We start from the raw sequence: 19,105 nt of genomic DNA, 5'->3' as shown, positions 1-19,105 counted from the left end.
CTCCAGCTGCTTGCTCCAGCGGCTCTCTCGTTTCCCTGGATTAACAGGAGCTCCATGCAGAGCCTGGCAGGAAAACCCTTCAGGAATTCCTGCGGTATCTGTCGGCTGGGCTGCCAGAAAGGTCTGGGGCATGTTCAAAGGCATTGCGAGTGAAGACAGAAGCGATGGCAGCACTTGGAACAACATGGCTTGTGGATGCCAAATACACCGGCATAAACATATTCTGGGGAGCTTTTCCTAGAAATTCCAAAGGCAGAATATGGGAGATTGCTTCCACTTGCAGTCCAAGCTATTTGCTTGGACCTGGAGAACACACCTCCCCAAGAAGCACAAGCCCATGCTTCCACCATTCTCACCGAGAGGGCAATCCCTTGGCATTAGCTGCAGTCTCCAATGCAGGCTCACTGGGAACCACAGGCCTTACTAGCAGGTGAAGTTTCAGCACGCTTATTTCACCAGTTTCTCACAGGTGATCGTAGCAAATTACAAGGAATTACATTGTTTATCTGTAAAAGCAGGAGAGAAAGGAATCCATGTGAAGCAAGAGATTCCAAGCTGAGGGGATTCAACAGCAGCTAGACTATTTGCGCTATTCTCTCTTCATGGTCACATTTGCTTCCTTGCTGAAACTACACCTGCATGCCAAGATGAGCAGACTCACATCCTCATGGCCAGAGAGCAGTAAAGTTTAACTCTTGTGCACTCTTCTCTGACTTGGCTTTGCTATTTGTAGTATCACTAAGGGAACTAAACCTGAGACTAATGGTCTTTACTCAACACGTGCCTTCCCCAGACGTGATCTCAGCTAACTTGTGCATCACTTAACTCTAGGCCCCTCTTTCCAATAGAGATACCCATGAAATCAATCACGTTGAACTGGAAGGTAAATGAAGATAGCTGAGTCTCCAAGTACATTTTCACATTCCATATATAAAGAACATCTAATGGCGGGATGCCAAGTCTTTGGAACTACAATACGTGTGACGCTAAGCTGAGTGTACTGTAGGCTTACCATTAAAGATAACAAATCACCTCTAGCTCGCACAGCACTTTGCAACAGTGGGATGCCTTTTTACCTCATCTTACCTGTGGGAACTGAAGGCAGAGAGATCTGATGCAACTTACTCAAGATCACGCACTTCATGAGGAACAGCCACGCAGCAATATGACTACACATCACACACAGCCACACATCACCCATGTGGCTACCACTGCATTTAGCTTGAACCAAGCAGTAGAGCTAATCTGGACTTATAAAGTACATTTCACATGGACAGAGAGACCAGAAGCACCAGTAAGCTACCAGGTACCATCTGAAACTGGGTGAGCCACCTGCATGAAGGCTCCTAGCCCATAGCAAGTGCAAAGCAATAAGGCTTCGCTTGACATATAATAAGAGACACTTCACTAAAGCAGCACAGCCTTACATGAACAAAGAGCCCAGCACCCACCTTGAGATAATCACCATAGCTCAGATAATAGATGGTTATTTTAAGGTAGAGCAACATGAGATTTTCTTCTGACTTCTGAGCAAACTTGCAACACTCATAAAGGAAAACCAACCACACCAGAACACAGCACTTCCTAGTGCCTCAAATATCAAGCCTGCCTTCCTCCTCTTCATTGGATAATGAAAAATAACATTCAGGTGTATCCTCTATCAGATGACCAGTATTTCTCTAATTGCTCCAACACGGTAGTTTTTAAAGTACCATTCATTTAAACAGCTAGTGGAAGTATCAGACCTGTACCAATAGGGATGGACAGAAGACTTGTATTAGAATGCCTGGAAAAGATCCTTTCTAGAAATAAACTTCTTCGGGGTCAAAAAGAAATTTCCAGGTGTGGTTAGTTAATGCCATAGCTGCTCACTGATGAGATGCTTCAGAAGCAGATATATCGCAGGCTAGGACTACAGGGGACTTTGATCTGGCAATTTCCAAGCAGGATGAAACTTCTCTGCCATGGGATCTTCTGCTGTAGGAAAGTTCTTGTGTAACCTTTTGATAGCTAAATACAGAAAAGCTTGTACATAATGATCAACTTCCCACAGCTAGAAAGGGTAATTCTACCTTGTAATAAAAAGCTGCTCTGCACAGATAACGAATTAAGAAATACAATGATAGCAATTTCTGATGACATTTGGGTTCATCATGCCCCAAACATAGTGTAGAAATGTCTAACTAGACTTACAATCTCTGCATCAAGCAACAAGACCTACATGTGTTTTACATGCAGGGTCAGAAGAGGAGAAAAACTGTCAGCTACGTTCATCACAACACAAAGTTACGTGAAACCATGTGTTGTTTGGTGCCAATACAGTTTCTCAATGCTATGCTGCATTTGGATCTTTATGCACATTCCTTAATGTCTGCAGGAATTTAGCACCTAAAAGCTCCTGGTGAGATCCAGCCTCGTTGCACAGAGTGTGTCTGTCCTTATCATGAGTTAGTTCTCAGCCTAAAGATGCATTTTAGACTATTTTCTCATAACAGTAAGGTAACCATCATTGTGGAATCATTCAGCGATTTGAGCATGGGAGTTTATGCAAAGTTGCAGGGTAACAGTAGCAATCCCAGCTGAGCCCAACTGGCACTTACTCTTTCAGGAATTCTGCCCAAGGAAATCCAGGTACGTATTATGAAACACAGCCTGGAAAAACAAACTTCTAGTTTATTAACTTCTGGTTACTAGAGATTTTCCTGATTTTTCTTTGCTTCTCTTGCCACAGAGGACAATTCCACCTGATTTCTCTTACATCTTATCAACAGACCCAGCTGACCCTTTATGACTTGGCAAGTGCCTGCAATCAAAGCAGCACATCTAATTTGGATCTCTCCACTTCTGTCAAATGGGTATATGCCCATTTTCATGACACTGAGGTTGAATAAATGTCCTCGGTGAATCCTGGGTTCCTTGTAAGCTGAGAGCACTCTAACAATTTTGGGAGCAATTAAATATTTTGTAGAATTAGACCAGGGCACCGATCTGGCACATGGAAAAAGACTAAATTGAGTATCTCCTTGTTACCACAGCAACTTTAAAAACACAGTGAAAACAGTACAGATCCCTGCAGAATTCTTGAGGATGAGCAGACATATAGTCTTGAAATACTGAAAAAGTATTATAGCGATCCTTCTGAAGAGCAGAATAAATCCTCCTTTGTGCAGACGTGATTGTCAGAAAGCCAGATGTTCTCTATTGATATTGAAACTTTCTAAAATCCCCTAAAATCTGTTGGATAATACACAAGGAACTGATTGTACCAAAGCTTAAAGAAACAAGAACAGTGCAGACAGTTACACAACTAAGCAACATTTGGGGAAATACGAATTGTATTTACTGATTTATTGTTTTTCATGTTTTTTTGCTCTTTTTAAATGGATGTATCCATTCACTTCTGTGGATTGTGGGGTATAGAGCTCATCCTGCCACCTCAGCAGGTTTGATTCAAAGGCTGTTGAAGCCAAGAGAAAGGGACCCATTTGGCAAGCTTTGGCTCAAAGCCTCACATGGGTATAAGACCAGAATCTATCCCTTGGGATAGATACAACTATCCCAAGGGAACCAGTGAATCACTTCTGGCTGAAGCCAAAGGAGAACCAGAGAGAACAGTTAGATAACTCTTTAACCGTATTCTCTGGGGTTCAGATTTAAGAGACACTACCTTTGGTGGAATGTTTTGTAGCCCCTCTATTTTACTTAAGATATTACGAAGACTTGCTTAACATCAGTGCATTTTGGTGTTGACATCTGTCTTCTCTAATACTACAAAATAATCTGTTTATATACAGTGTAGCCTTTTTTTCCCCAAAAAATATTTTTATGCCTATGGAAACCATATGATAAAAAAGCATTCCTGGTTAGTACTGTGGCCCTCCCTCCGATGCTTAAGCGCTGAAGTTTTCTTTTTTTTTTTTTTTCCTCTCTCTCTCTTTTAATCCTGCCATACCAGTCCCTGATCTCTAAAATTTAGCAACAACCAAAAAAGTCTGTTTATCAAGGAATCATCTTCCTCAGTTAAAAAAGTAAAATCTGTTAACCCTAACCTCTGTATTGCAGAGGTACAAGAAAATAGTTGAAGAAAATAAACATGTTAAGTTCATACAGCTCAGTATTACCCTGTATGAAACAGAAAGGCTTCATATTTTTTGTGGGAGAAATATTGTGCGCCCAACAAAGATGCTGTCCTTTGCTTCCATCTCATACTAGATTTTGTATTAAGACAGCCATGACTTTGTAAGGAAACAACAAGTTACAACAGCAGTTGAGAGTCTTGACAGAGAAGCTTTGATGCAGGAAATTTGAAATTATTATGCAGTCCAGCAGGTTCACCACAATGATTGCAAAGCAGAAACTATAAACTAACTCTTGGAGACAAAAGATGTAATCAAAGTTAAAAATGTACTCAGAACAAGGGTGCTTATAGTCAGAACCAAAGCGACCATAGATTGTACAAGGCCCTGCTGAGTCTTGCTCATTTATAATCCTTCATGTTGTCTCCACTCAGTTATGAGGTCAGCTTCTTTCTGGACGAATTAGACGCTGCAGCAATGATGAATATACTCTACCAAGAATTCTCCACTAAGACTATCTGAATTTTATTTCATATCTGAGGAGTGGACCCATTCAGTCAGAATAGAGTTGAACCATCATCCAAAACTTGAACTGAAGCTCTACTAGCTACAGACTTCTGGTTAAGTTGTATTATCTAAAACCGCATTTGCATTTTCTGTTTGCATTTCACAGTTTCCACAAATTATTGTTGCAAAATTATATAATACCCCAAATCCAAGATATGAATAATGCCTAACCATGAAATTAATAGTGCAGAGTTCTTAAATCTGTGGTGCACCCCAGTGATGAAAGGAGAAGCCTCAAAAAAGTGCAAGGAATATTTTCTTGGAACTGCAGCTAGACAGAAGATAAGTATTTGTACATCTCCATTTGCTCTTTGCTGTTTCTCATTGGCATGTGCTGTTTTAGCTCAGGTTCTATGCGTGATCCATTCCAAAACCTCCAGAGCTTCCTATGAGGAATGCTTACAGAAGAGGATGGAGATGCCTGCTCTGTGGGAACTGGGCCATTGAGAGACCAAGTGACATATCACAAAGCACCCACCCTGCCTGCAATGAAGCTAGAAGAAATGACTGAAATTAGGTGTTGTCAGGTGCACACTGAAAAACTGAGGTTGTGTTCCCTGCAGGACAGCTTCTGCTCATAAACCAGTCACCCAAGAGGAATATAAATGCCATACTGCTCACAAGCCTGCTCCCATCATTTTCCTTTTTTTTTTTTTTCTTTTTTAATATCCTTCCTTTTAATATCCTTTGTGTCATGGCTTCTGCCTTAGACTCAGAAGTTTGAGAAATATAGTCAAGAGAGCAAACATTTTCATCTAAGATACCAAATGAAAGATACAGCTGAAAAAAATCTTTCATTCGTCCTTGTGAGAGATGAAACTTGTGGTGACAGTGACTATTTATCTTATCTGGTATCAGAAAAGATTTAAAATATTTGATGAATTCCCAAGAAGGCATCTAATGGATAAGACTCAGAGAATAAAAGCAATAGTTGTCCTCTAAACGCAACCTGAACATGGGACACCATGTTCACAAACAGAAACAAAATATATTACCTGCTGTGCTGGTTCTCCCTGCAGCTATATTGGTGAGCAATAAAAGTATTCTTTTTCATTCAAGAAATTCATAGAACAGTGGGTACAAAGAAAAAAAAAATATTACATAGCTAGATAAAAAATGAGGGATTGATGAATAAAATGTATGCAACCTTCTGACAAAGGAGGCCTTCAGAAAAGTGGAGAAGGGAGATAGGACAGTTTCTTCTTCATTGATTCCTATATGACACCCCAGTCCTTTCCATCATTAATAAAGAAAGCTGTGGGGCTTTCTTCCAAGACACTAACCTTGCTGCAACCCTGGATCTTAGGGAGCACAGATGCCCCAGTCCAGATCACCAGGGTTTCCACACCAGAAGGGATGTGCTAGAGAAGACCCTATTGACTGTTCCCTGAGAAAGTAACAGCATGAGAAATTCTTACTATGCCTTTTTTTTTTTTTTTTAATAGAAAAAGCAGATAGAGCAAACAGAAAGAGGGATCACTGTTCCAAGCACTGAAATATGCCAAACAAGCACAAAGAGCAGCTCCACAAGGTAACACTGAGATTCCTTATCCATGATAACTGAGCAGACTCTGGGACCAGATCCAGCTAAGTCACAGGCTCAAAGTGCAGTCCCTGAACTCCTGGCTCACAAAACAGACTTCTAAACTTAGGCAGAACTTCACAAGCATGAGACTAGTGATCAGCTCAAGACAGGACTAGCTCCAGGTCCGTGTCCTCATGGCACATAATATCACAGTATATTGACAGCTTCCTGACAGCCTGGACAAGCAGCAAGAGAGGTTTCCAATGTCTGCACCATGCGACAAGTGAATAGGAATGGTTGTAAGCACAGTCTGCACTAGGTGGTAGGCAGGGATAAATGGGAAATAGCATCACTTCACATGGAGATAGACCTGCGTGTACTCCTTGCCCAGAAAAGACCAAAAACTGCCTTCAAACATTACAGGAACAGTTAACAGATTTTCTGTTTCTATTTTTCTTTTTCAGGCTTACCTGTTTTTATAGATTGTAAGATTTTGGGACAATGATCAAATTAGACATAATGGATTAATTCAGCTTATCAAGAAAAAAGAAAAGAAATGGATAAGACAGTCCCATCCAAGAGCTCATTTAAAGACAAAATGATACTATAAGCTAAGGAATCACTAACCAGTAATTTAAAATAAAATACATCACAGACACACTATAATGATTGCTTAGCCAGGTGCTGAAGTTGCAGAAAAAGTGTCTACAGTGATTAAACACCAAATAATTAATGTATGAAAAGCCGGAAATCCAAAGTTGGGGGAAAATTTCCCAAAACAAACCTTTGGATATGAGATTAAACAGATTTCAACGATGTCATTTTTCCTTTTACTTACGCTGTCATTGAAAAGGTTTGAGAATTGAATGGGAACTGACTAGTCAGATTTCGGATCCAAATGGATTTGAGCCTCATATCCAAACAATTTGACCACAGAGATGGCAAAGAGTCAGTGACACTTAAGAAGAAGAAAAGAAGAGGGGGAAAAAAAAAAAAAAAAAGCAAGAGTTACTTTAGTGATACAGGTTAGGAATTTTAATATAGATATATATCTCCAAAATAATATATGTAATGATTTTTCATGTTGACAGCATCTGTTTAAAGATATTTTCTATGGTTGTTAGCCAAAGGTTTGCAGAAGTGTTATTTGGCCCTGTAAGTCACCACTGTGGAAATAAACCACACTTTTTTTGGGTTCTTTGGTGTACATGACAGCACAGATGCGATTTTTGCAAGCCTGGCTCTGTCTTTCTAATTAACTGTACTCTCTCCAAGGCATAGCTAACATCTGTCTGTACAAATCCTCCTTCATTTTGGTCAGATCCCTTCTAGAGCTGATGATGACAAGCAGCAAATTCTCATCTTGCTGCTCCCCCCTCAACATGTTTCTCCCTTCTGTCTTTCACCAAAGAATAGAGGAGGAAATCTAAAGCATTCAGCTCCTTTAATCTTGCTCATCTAGTGAGCAGTTACATCATTCTTGAGTAGCAGCAGATCTAATTAGCAATGCAATGACAATCATCTGCTATTATAGCTACTTTTCCAAAAGAACATTTTCCAAGACTGACTCTTGATCACAGATATTGATCTTTGGCATGAATTTGGTTTTTGACTTAAATGAAATGTGAAGCACATGGCTCTTATGGAAGAAAGATCATTTTGGAAGTAATGCAAAGTATTGTTGCAAAGTGGTGGTGTCTGTATGTGTGAATGTGCATATGTGCGTGTGCTTGCATTCACGTGCACCCTTTTTTTCTGCCGTAAGCAGGCAGTTGCATTCAGCAAAGATTACCGTGTCCGACACTAAGCACTGTGAGCAGGAAAGAAAAATACTCACACTTAAAAACACCACGGTTCTGTAGCAGAAAAGCCTGTATTTTACTCATTTCCCTCTGAAGTTCTAGGTTTTATATCAGCATGCACATGCATGCTGAAGCACAGGTAGCTCTTGGAGCCTGAGTTGCAACTTTGGAAAGATGCTCATGAAGAAATGCCCTTCCTTTCTTCAGGCTGTGGGTTCTGGGTAATCTGGGAACTCTGAAATGTATTATTTGTGAAGATACAATGAGGAAAATATCACAAACTACAGCTTAGAGCACAAGAGCAAATAATTACTTTGCACTAGAGAGGAGAGCAGGAATTGCCAGATTTGATGAATTCAATAGTCATTTCAACCATGAACCATATGAAGCTGTGCCTGGGCCTCCATTGTGGACCATCATTCATTAACCGACCCATGGATGTTTCCTTCCATTAGTCAGAGGAAAGCCTGAAGAAAAACAGTTGAATATCCCCTTCTATTTTTCATTTTCTATTTGTGGTTAGCCTTGAAAAACTAATAAACATTTAGTGTGTCTACCACATAATTCTATGTTTGCCTGTATGTATAGTTGCTGCAGGGAGGCAAACATCATCAATCACAATAGCGGACCTTAAATCTTTTAAGCAAAGAAATAATTTTTTTTCATGACAATTTTCAACCCCCAACAAATTAGATAGCAGTCATATAAACCTGAAAATAGAACAGAAAAAAATAAAAATTGCTAAAATAGATATGTGTGCTACCATACACAGCTTCAATACAGAGTAAAATCTTTTCTTCATTCATTCATTTTAAAGTCTCTCCTAATTCAGTGAGTCCAGTTACACAGCAGAAGGATCCTGGAATTAAACCAACGTATTTGTGATCACTCACATGAATTCATACTCGTATCATATTGACACTCATTAATTTTAAATTAATAAGATGCTGGCATTTTAAAATACCCTATAGATTTAATGCCAGCCCACAATCTACCCTTTGAAAGATCTATGTCTAAATCCATTAGAGGTCAAAAGCCCAGGACCACATCTCCCTTGGCCTAATACCATTTCTCATTTCCAGAATTTCTCTTCCTCCATCCATCATGAGCATAAATAATATACAACAGTTTACATTAAGCTGCCTTTGCATGACAACCCTGAGACCATTTCTAAAAATAGCTATTAGTTCTTTTGTTAAGCAGGTTCAGAACCTCTCAGAATCAATCTGAAGCAGTACAATAAAACACACCTTGGCAACTACTTTTCAAATAGATGTTTTTGCTTTTTTGACTAGGAGCACATGGAGTCATATTGTTTGTCTAAACAGCTGTCACAAACAAAGAGGAGCACATATAAACACTTTGACACAGTGGTCCATCAGCTGGACATCCTCAAAGGAGCATCAGATATTCCATGTAGGTCAGTACATGTGGCTGAGTAGGAAATTAAAGCACGAACAAGAGCAGAGCAGGAACATGAGCTGCTGAGGAGAGGCGACTCAGCCAAGATTTTGCTGTTATCTCCAGTTCCTGGGGAAGATTTGCTGCATGTTAGGCATTATAGAATATCCCAAGGTTCTAAAACGTGCTACGCGGGCAGATGGGCTGGCGCATAACACTAGTAATGGGATAGAGAACATTTTATTCTAGGTTTCTGGTTTGTGTCTATCCCATCTCATCAGGGACCTTGGGTGAAATTGCTGCCTAGCTGACGTCAATGGCAAAACTCCCACTATTGTTAGTTGGGGCCAGGATTCCCTCACAATATTTCTGCCATAGGAGAAGTACTTAATCACCGTGCAGGTGGGTCTCCATGTGATTTGCAGCAGGCAGATAGTTCACAAAGGAGACTGTCATACCTGGCATAACTTAATGCTCTTGAGGTGGCCACAGGTGAGAGAGATTAGCTGTAGTAGTAGGCTAACTTGCATTAAGACACATCAGAGACAATAGAAACTGGTAAACATGTAAGCGGGTGCATGGTTCCTATTGTTTTAGGATGGCAGTCTAGGGTATCCTGAAAGACAATCAGACAAAAGGCAGATTAAAGGCTGAATAAACACTGAATGGACTTCAAAGTTTGACTAAGCACACAGAAATGATTATGTTATAAAAGCAGTATTCTCTGAGGTTTATGCATGGGGAAAAATTGGCATCCAAGCACCATCCTGATAAACATGCATCTTCATTTGTACTCTTCTGGAATAAATGTCCCTTCCCTAAAGTGCCTTGCCCATATAAATACCTGTCTTGATCTGACTTGTGGACCTCCTGCAGACAGCAAGGACATGGGTACCAAAGGAACAAGCCTGGATGGTCCCATGCTGTGCAGTGCTGTGCTGCTGGTCTTTGGTCTTGTGGGAGACACCAAGTCAAAAAATGTTTGGTTCCTGGTCAGATAAGAAGTACTGAACCTGAATGCTTTAAATATCCACATACAACCCCAGGACTCACACTCAGTCACTCATTGAAGTTAGGTGGAGGCAAAGCCTTAATTACTTCATTAGACCAGAAGGACTACAGGTGCCTAACTTGTTGGGAAAACATTACGGTTTGTGTTAATGCAATACAAGTAACACATATTACACGGACTATTGCCACACAGAGAAAATGCCAGCAGTTATTCCCAGCCGTTACTACTACCCCATCCTGGAGTAGGTTGTGTAGCAATGAAACAAGGGTGCAAAGAATAGGGCTGGATGTTTAACAATCTCCCAGCTGAATGTTCACACAAGATAAAATACCAAAATTGGCTTTTGCAGTGTTAATCTGCAGAAGATTAACTCCCTATATCTCTAATGAGGACTCCTGTGCTGTTTTTAGGCACATGCATGCACCTTTCTACCTTAGTTTCATTCATGAGAAATTGCAAATAATGGTGAAGTTTGTTATACAAAATCACCATGCATGTACTAAGTTAGTGTTTGATTTCTGTGTGTGACTTAATACTGACTATACATAAATGCCACATCTGAAGTTAGTACCCAAAATGAGCATGTGCGTTTACTTTGCATGTGATTCTTCATTACTTGGAACTTTAACATTTATACTGATGTAAAATTAGGGTAAGCCAAGCACATAATTTGGTTAGGGATGTAAAACTCTCTAAAGCTTTACCAAAGTTCAATCCATACTTTATATAACTAGGAAAAAAAATACATATTAAATACAAAATGGGTCTTGAGATATGTTTTTCCCCTTCAGCAGACAGCTAAGGAACAATAATTCAAATATGACTGAATATCAGTCACACTGTACAGTTTAATCCTATGTTTATCCTAGAGAGCTCTCAGTGGATAGCTAAGTACTGAAAATAGGGTAGGATTCTCTCTCTGCCTCTTTCACACATCCAGACTCTTTACCAGAGAACTGTAGAGCAAATTTCACCCCCTGGATTTCCACTTTCAGTTATAATCTGAGATCACTTTAGAAAAATATACAGAGGAACTAAACTCTAGACTTAGTGGGCTGTTCCAGGAATATTTCTTTCCTGACAGCTTCCTGTGAAGTAATTGAAAATCCAGGGTAACTATGTCCTGCATTGTCACACAAGGATGTGCTAGATTTAAGTATTACTGCACATGGCCCCTTCAAAGGGGGGATGGTTTGGGCTCTGATGCCCAAATGAACCTGAATTTCTTACCAATGTCTTTGCCAGTAGCAAGGGCGCTGCACTCTTTGGGATATGCAGCTCCTGTAGTTCTGGTTCTCGAGGCAACTCGATTCTCAAAGGACATCATTTGGAAGCATGTGGACTTCAGCGCTCTGCTGACATGAAGAGCAAGAAGATGAAACACAGGAGTGGGAACCAGCAGCAGCTGGATGGCAAAGGAGGAGTCTTACACCTTCCATCAGATAATTCTCAGCCTGAGCAGATGTTTTACACCACTGCAGCTGTGGCAATCTCAGAGCGCCCTAGTGTCATGTTAAAAAGTAGTCAAAAGGTAATTTAAAAGAACAGCAAAAACTAATATAATAAGCCTGTTTGATAGACAGACCGTGGAAGTGAGAACAGCAGGAAACATGGTCTTTATAAATGAGGCTTCCAAATACATTTATTTTGCCTTACTGGATTAAATAATTACTTTTTTTTCCCCTTGCATTATAAAAAAGATTGCCTCGGTTTGCCAAAATTGATACTAAGTCCACTAACACACACATATGGTATTTCAGTCATTTCTGCTGATATTTAATGATCTAGCATCACATAGACCGCTTGCAGGAAATATGTGTTTCTGCCTTTCTAACTGTCCACAAATTAAAATTGGGTCTCAGGACTAAAGAAAAACGATCTGTGAGGAAATTCTGATCCGGATATGAATTCAGATCCAAACATCACATCTGGCTAAAAGAAATATACCAAAACATACACATCTGCACTCCCACACAAATTTGCACTGGTGACTGAAGCACTCAATATTATCTTGTTGGAAAACATACGCATTTTCTACTCATTTCTTTGCTCACTCACAACATTTTCAAAGAGAAGGTGGTGTGTGTTATTGGGGCAAGAGGCATGGAAGAACACGTGTATCACTGTTGAGATTCAAGCTTATGTCTTTGTAGCTTTGGAACAGGTTTATTTCCCCAGAACTGCCAGGCTTGAACACTCCTCTAAAGTCACATAAGAAAATCCACTGGGCATCCTCAGACCAGCTCACTCCTGGAAATAACTGCAAAATGAGTTTAGTCTCTTTGTGCAGGGCATGCACACGCAGTGCCACAAGATGGGGCTCTCATTGCGCTAATGACAGAGAAGCCACAAGGAGAGCAGGAAGCATTTCACAGGGCAGATGCTGGTGAGAAAAGCGCAAGACAGCAGTGTGGAGGCTCATCTGCCCCACACAGAGATGGGCTACCCGGAGTCACCTTCAAAACCACATGAAGGGGAAAAAGAGGGAACAACAGTTGCTTTCTTGGTGCTCATGTAGTGGTCTCTCTGGGCCCAGAAGTAGGAATCCTAGCCTAGGTCCCTCCTGTGCTTGCGGGTTCAAGTGTTCCCCATCTCGGAAAGGTGTCTCTGCATGAGGGTCAGAGCTGCAGGCTGGGGATAGTCACATCCCAGTTTTCCCACTGAAATGAAGGGAAATCACTTTAGAATTTCTTTCAGGAAATCAGGAAGGAATTCCCTTCCTGCAGAAGAGGATCACAGGCCTTGCATGCACTAAGCCCTATATCTGTGCGCATCAGGGAAGATTAAAAGCAGAAAAGGAAGGCGGCTACAAAGGCACTTGTTTGGGTGTCACTCAGGGCTTGTTAACAGGAATTACAACTCCAATGCGCGTGGGGTTGTAGCAAAAAGAGGTAGACACCAAAAGTCCTGCAAGAAGCAGAAATGGCTGAGAAAGGAGATTCAGCAGAGGAGAGACAGTATCTTTTGCTTGCAGAGAGGTTGGGCCAGTAGGTGCCTCCCAAGGAATAAGAGAAGAACTGTTCAGGGTGCTCCTTTTCCCTTGGCAGCAGAACAAGTGCATCTGCTAATGAATAGGACCCTTAGAAAAGGCAAGCAATTTTTTTCTTTTTTGCACATATTCAGAGAAGCAGAGAAGTTTTTTCTTGTTGTGTTTTTTTTTTCCTCCCCCCTCCTTTGGGATTCTTTCATTTGTGATTTCTAATCATCATTCTGCTCTTCTTTCTCCCTTTTTCTTCCCTACTCATTCGCGGGCCGCCCCCAGGGCTTGGCATTGCTCCAGACCCAATGAACTCCAGGGAAGTTTTTTCCCCGTTTCCCCCTCAACACCTTCTTCTCGTCTCTATTCAAACCGAACTTGTGGACAAAATAAACGTTGGCACTAGATCATTGTCCTTCCCCTCCCCATCAGAAGATTCTAAGAGAGGATTAAACTAATCTCATACATTGACTCACTCCCGGGTGCTGGCCTGGACCCCTGCCATGCAACAAGATGGTATGAAAGTATAACGTCCCACAGCATGTTTCTGCAGTAACGTCCTATGTAAAGGCAGTAAAAGCACCCAATACAGTAGTACGTGGTTCTATATTGTACAACGTCAACACATTCACCACATTTGAGGCACTGCCTTGGTTTTAAAAAGAGCCTAGAAGCCTCAAGGCAATGGAAAATCCACCCAAGCTAATCATTTAAGTGCTTCTGGATGGGCTCATTTGTTAATTAATACTTAAGTAAAGAGAACCAGAAGCCGTGCCTTGATGGGAGGAGGCTACAGAGAGCTGGACTGCCTGGATTTCTTGGACGCGCTCCCTGTCTCTGATGTACCCAGGTGACCAGTTCTGCAGCAACCTCCTGGAAACCAGGAGAAGCTACTTGCAGAAAGCTCAGCCATTTCTCAGTGCTCCACAAAGGAAACCAATCATCATTACTGGCTTTTGGCAGATGAGGAAATAGAAGTACCAAAAGATAAAGTGATTTCCATGAGCTCACACAAATAGGTCAGTGGATTCCAGATGTCATGAATACTACTTTGGTTCTTTTGTTGCTGAAAATACTGGCTCACTGCTGAGATCTCTGAAAGCTAAGGCTTATCTGCTTTGATAATTCTAAGGGAAGAAAGCTCTGAGTCATGTATGTAACTCCAGCATCTTTCCCTGATTTGTACAAAGCTAATCCTACCCAAGAACGTCAAAATATTTGCCAAATACCAAGGCCTTGACTCAACAAAGTGCTGAAACATGGCTTTGAGTCCTACGATTTGGCAATGACTTGACTTCATGCAGTTTACACTCATATCTTTTTCTTTTTCCCTTTTTTTTTTTTTTGGTAAAATTAATTCAGCTTCAAGATTTCCCCATGATACAGGTAAGAATTCAAGACAGAAACACACATAGGATTGATAGGATTGGGAATCACAGTTTGCTCTTGGTGGGGAGTATGCCTAACATGCTTCCCTTTCTGTCATGCACAGTCATTTAAGGCTTGGTAAATCAAGGTCTACAGATGTGCCACCATCAGACAGCTACAATAGTCACATTCACAGTGCAACCTGTGTCAGGGCAAGCCCCAAAACTGGCAGAGAGCCTGTGCTGTGGCTCCGCTGCTGCAAAGGTGGCGAGTGTAGAGCTCACCTGCATGTCCCTGTCACCCTGGTGGCTCCCAGTCAGGATACGTGGTTCCTCCTGCCTCTGTCACACATCACCTCTGTGTCCCCGAAAGAGACTTCAGCCTCTCTGTACTGGTTTCTCATTTCTGTGTGAATATAAAACAGCTAATTATATCTTCATACTCTATTCACCATCACTCTTTGTGAACAGGCTGACAGGAGGAATGTTGCTGGAAAGGAATAACTGGATAAAAATGGGAGATGTAAGACTTGACCAAAGGGTGAAACCCATCCTGACCTGCAGCGAGTGCCGAGGGAAGCCTGTCTCAGTCCTGCTTCAGAATCTCAGCTGATGCTTGAACAACTCTGCAGACAGAAACAGCACACAGATAGCAAACAATTCCAGTCACAAACACACAGGCACAACCGTCTAGGTGGTTTGTCCGTGAGCAATTAAACCCCGCACTGAATGGAAATGTTAAAAATGCATCACATTGTGGCTTTAAATAGCCCCTTGTTGGGGAGACTGGCCTCGCTGCCAAATCCCGCTTGGGTAAACTCTGTCTTTACTGCTGCTGGGATTCTCTGCATGTCCATGAGGCAGTTGCATCACGCACTGAATAGTTCGGCATTACCTCATGCCTTAAGGGAAAGGCAGAAGAAAACGAGCTAGCCGTCTGTTTTCTCCATCTACTTATTTATTTATTTTGATGAGGGTTTTTTGTTTGGAGGAGGGGGTTATTTTTTGTCCTTTCTCCTCTGAGCTGAGGGTAACTTGAGTACACAGTAATAAAGAAAAAAAAAAAAAGAAGAAAAACAGTGGGGAAAGTACTCGGGAAGTATAAGTAGGAATGGGGAAGGCAGGGGAGAAAGGGGAAAACGTGAGTGAAAGAACTAAATCCAAATTCCAGTCTGGGAGTTTTTAACGAAGACTGAATACTGACAAGTTGAGCAAATTAAGCTCTTTCAAGGAGATCTGGGGAAATGACTGGTTTCCATCCAAGCAGAAAATGTCATTCTTCCCCATCGGTACCACTGAAAATAAGAGAGGAGAGACAAAACACTCCCAACCCTGCTCAGAGGAACCTGAAAGGATAGCAGCAGACAAGGACAAACAAGCAATTAAAAGGGAATTGCTTCTCTCCCCTCCAAAGTTTTATTTCTTCCCAAACGAAAGTGGAAAAAAATGACTAGTGGGAGCAAAAAGAGTAAGGACCGAAGGGCTACATCATGTGCAGGACCATGTGAAACTCCAACTCTCTGCTCCATCAGGGTGTGCGCAAAAATACGCTGCAGCCAAGGCGCCTTACAAAGACCTGCAGCAACAGAAGAAAATTTGCTTCCCAACCTGGTTTTGCCAAAACTTCTTCCAGCCTTGAGCCCTGCTCTGATGGTTACAGTATCTCTGGTTAATCAACTGCATAAAGTCACAGAAAGTTTGAAATATTTTGGTATTTGTGGCTATGGACTAATCAAGCCACCAGGCCAGACTGGCTTCTTTTAGGAACAGTCCTTAATACTTTACCTAAGCAGAAATCAGAGCTCACTCTCCAGCCTATCTGAGCTCTCTCATAAGATAAAGGCAACGACAGCAACATATATTAGGCAGTTAAATAAAACAGAATACCAAAGCTAATACAGCATATTTTACTAGAGGAACTGGAAACCCTCTCTAGAAGCTGCTAATTCCAACTTACAGAAAGCTACCTACATAGAGCTTGGACAATGATATTCATGCAACCAAGACAACTGTGAAATTCCCAGAAAAGCAGTATCAGAAAGTGTATCATGCCACCAGCCTTTGTGAGAAACTTGAAAATCAGTATGTTTGTAAGCATTTGCTAGAGGTCAGCACATTTGCAAGGAAACCTGAGAGATATTATTGTTGATTTGAAATACAACCACTCAGAATTTTGATGAAAGTGAGAAATTTAAGACATTTTGTCAATGCTTCAATACTTCAAACTTACGTGTGAATCCAAAAATGAAGTGACAAATTCTTTGTGAGAACCATATGGGCAACACAAAAGGAAAAGCCAGATGAATTCTTACAAAGTGTGAGGGATGTTTCTAGTATCTCTTCTGTATGACACACATACAAAACAGCAAAGCACTTTATAGGAATTTAAATCAAGTCTGAAGACCTCCAGCCAGCAGCAGAGTCCCCTTCTGACCCTCATACTTGTTCCTCTCCTATTGCACCACATTTTCTCTGCACAGCCTGGTGCACACCAAGAGAGTTATCCTAGGGAATGCACCAAACATAAGGCTTTACTGACACCAAATGTTTAGAGGAGTTCTTGCACATATAGTAATAGAAGAATGTATTATTATATTAGACAAAATAGAAAAGAAACACTTTAAAAACACCTAAGTACCTGTGTATCAGAGAATAAGCTGAGCACTTGCTAAGTCTGATAGGACTGGTTGAGTCTGTGCTTTTTTTTTTTTTTTATTCTTAACTAAAGTATTTTTTTATTGACCTTTGCTAGAGATGAGACATTCATTCACCTAAGTTATATATCCCATTTATTATCAATTTGTATAATTAAGCAATGTCATTATATAAAAATGGCTTTAGAATTCAATTATTTCAGCTGCGATTTTATCTGATGCCCAGCTAAGAATACAGAATTACTAAGAACACAGAAAATGTCACCAAAATTTGTGAAACCCTGTAAACTCTTGCGCCAGCACACGTTTATAGGGATAAGCAGACATCCCTGGGCATTGAGCAGAAGTGGGGGAGTTGGTCTGTGCTTGTCATTCATGGGGTCTGTGGGTCTTCCACTCCAAAGGGCCAGTTTTAGTAACCCAAAAGGTCCTGGGTATCCAACAACAACGATGTCTCACTCCTGCTCCAGGCTTTGACTGGTACTACGGCAACAGCTAAGCCTGGCTGGGACATTTTCATTATAGTCTCAGTGCTTGAAAACAAACAAATTTGTACAACGCGCACAAACAGCCTTTTCTAATCTATTTTAATGGCGCAAGGAAGACCAGATCCTCAATTGTCTACTGTGTTCTCAACAATCTGCTAATGATAATTAAAGATGCCCAAAGTTTGCCAACTGTTTTGGCACTCTCTTTAGCCAAGGAAGATAAGAGCTCAGGAGCAAAGCAAAAGAAACAAATTTGATCCAAGAGGGAGGAGTTACCTACAGAGCCCATAAAAGTTTAAAGATAGCAAAGGCAAAGTAAAATGTTCTCTAAACAGCACAGCAGATAGAAAGATGATGCCAAAAGCCTGGAATGAGATTACAAAAGCAAGAGAGTGGGTTCTTTTTTTCTTTCTTTCTTTATAGGACTCCATCTCAAACAAGTTGCTTAGACAACAGTAACCTCCAACCATGCAATCTGTGTATTAAAAAAAAAAGGAAAAAAAAGTGCTGTAGTAGACCTAGAAGATCAAAAATGCCTTTTAAAATTTTTAATTTTTTCCCCCCACCAGTGGAGACAATTGAAAAGTTTTTTCAGTATCCATGAACCATCCAGGAAACATGGAAGATAAAAATAAGAGGAGGCAACTATCAACAGGAAGTCCAACTTCTGCTGCTTACAATTTCTGCTCAATTTGAATCCTGTGTGAAGTATTGATTTCACAGGAGGATGCAAGACAATTCACTTCACCACTCAAGCCATGATCCTGCTATTTGTGAACAACACAGGAACTGGTCTTTCAGCAGACTGTCAAACATATCATTTCAAACATGAAACCCAGGGAGAAAACTCAGTTGATTCACTGGAAATTCACATATTCCACCTAGTGCATGGCCAACATCAGCCAAACAGCTGGATAGGAAAAGTTCTCCAAGTCTTTAACAAAATAATAGAGAAGCAGAAAGGTCTCTCCATAAGCATTAATCAATAGAGCAAAACTGCTTTCACAAGCTGGAAAATTCCTCCTTAAAACAGGAGATTTTTGCTTATAATATATTTCACTGGAGTTTGTGTTCACAATTGTAGCGTAATTTGCTCAGCAAGGAAAGAGAAGCCCTAATAAATTCATAACCAAAATGCTGTGTCTGTACCTATATACAGGATCTATATCCATATATGTCTGTATCTATATATCAGGAATGAATTGAAGAACTGAAATACACTGGTCAGGTGGTAAT

The 19,105-nt window shown here is 40.8% G+C and overlaps 1 protein-coding gene across 3 annotated transcripts in view; it reads right to left on the bottom strand.

Annotated features, from left to right (window-relative positions):
• Positions 1-19,105, bottom strand: part of OSTN (osteocrin) — an 86,168-nt gene that overhangs the window by 47,832 nt on the left and 19,231 nt on the right. Inside the window, exon 1 of one of the 3 annotated variants that reach the window (XM_026045395.1) lies at positions 11,614-11,648. The exons of 1 other annotated variant lie outside the window; for it this stretch is intronic. Coding sequence is in view for 1 of the 2 variants with exons in the window: in XM_026045392.1 (XP_025901177.1) it covers positions 1,452-1,468 (17 nt within the window). In the remaining variant the exon portion in view is untranslated. Of the gene's footprint in view, positions 1-1,451; positions 1,547-11,613; positions 11,649-19,105 lie in introns of those variants that run through there. One more of the 3 variants, XM_026045392.1, reaches the window with a different exon arrangement.

This window comes from Nothoprocta perdicaria, unplaced genomic scaffold (assembly GCF_003342845.1).
Source record: "Nothoprocta perdicaria isolate Ctin4 unplaced genomic scaffold, notPer1 scaffold_4, whole genome shotgun sequence".
Lineage (NCBI taxonomy): Eukaryota > Metazoa > Chordata > Aves > Tinamiformes > Tinamidae > Nothoprocta > Nothoprocta perdicaria.
Note: the sequence above shows the minus strand (reverse complement) of the source record. Positions and strands in the feature narration are given on the sequence as shown.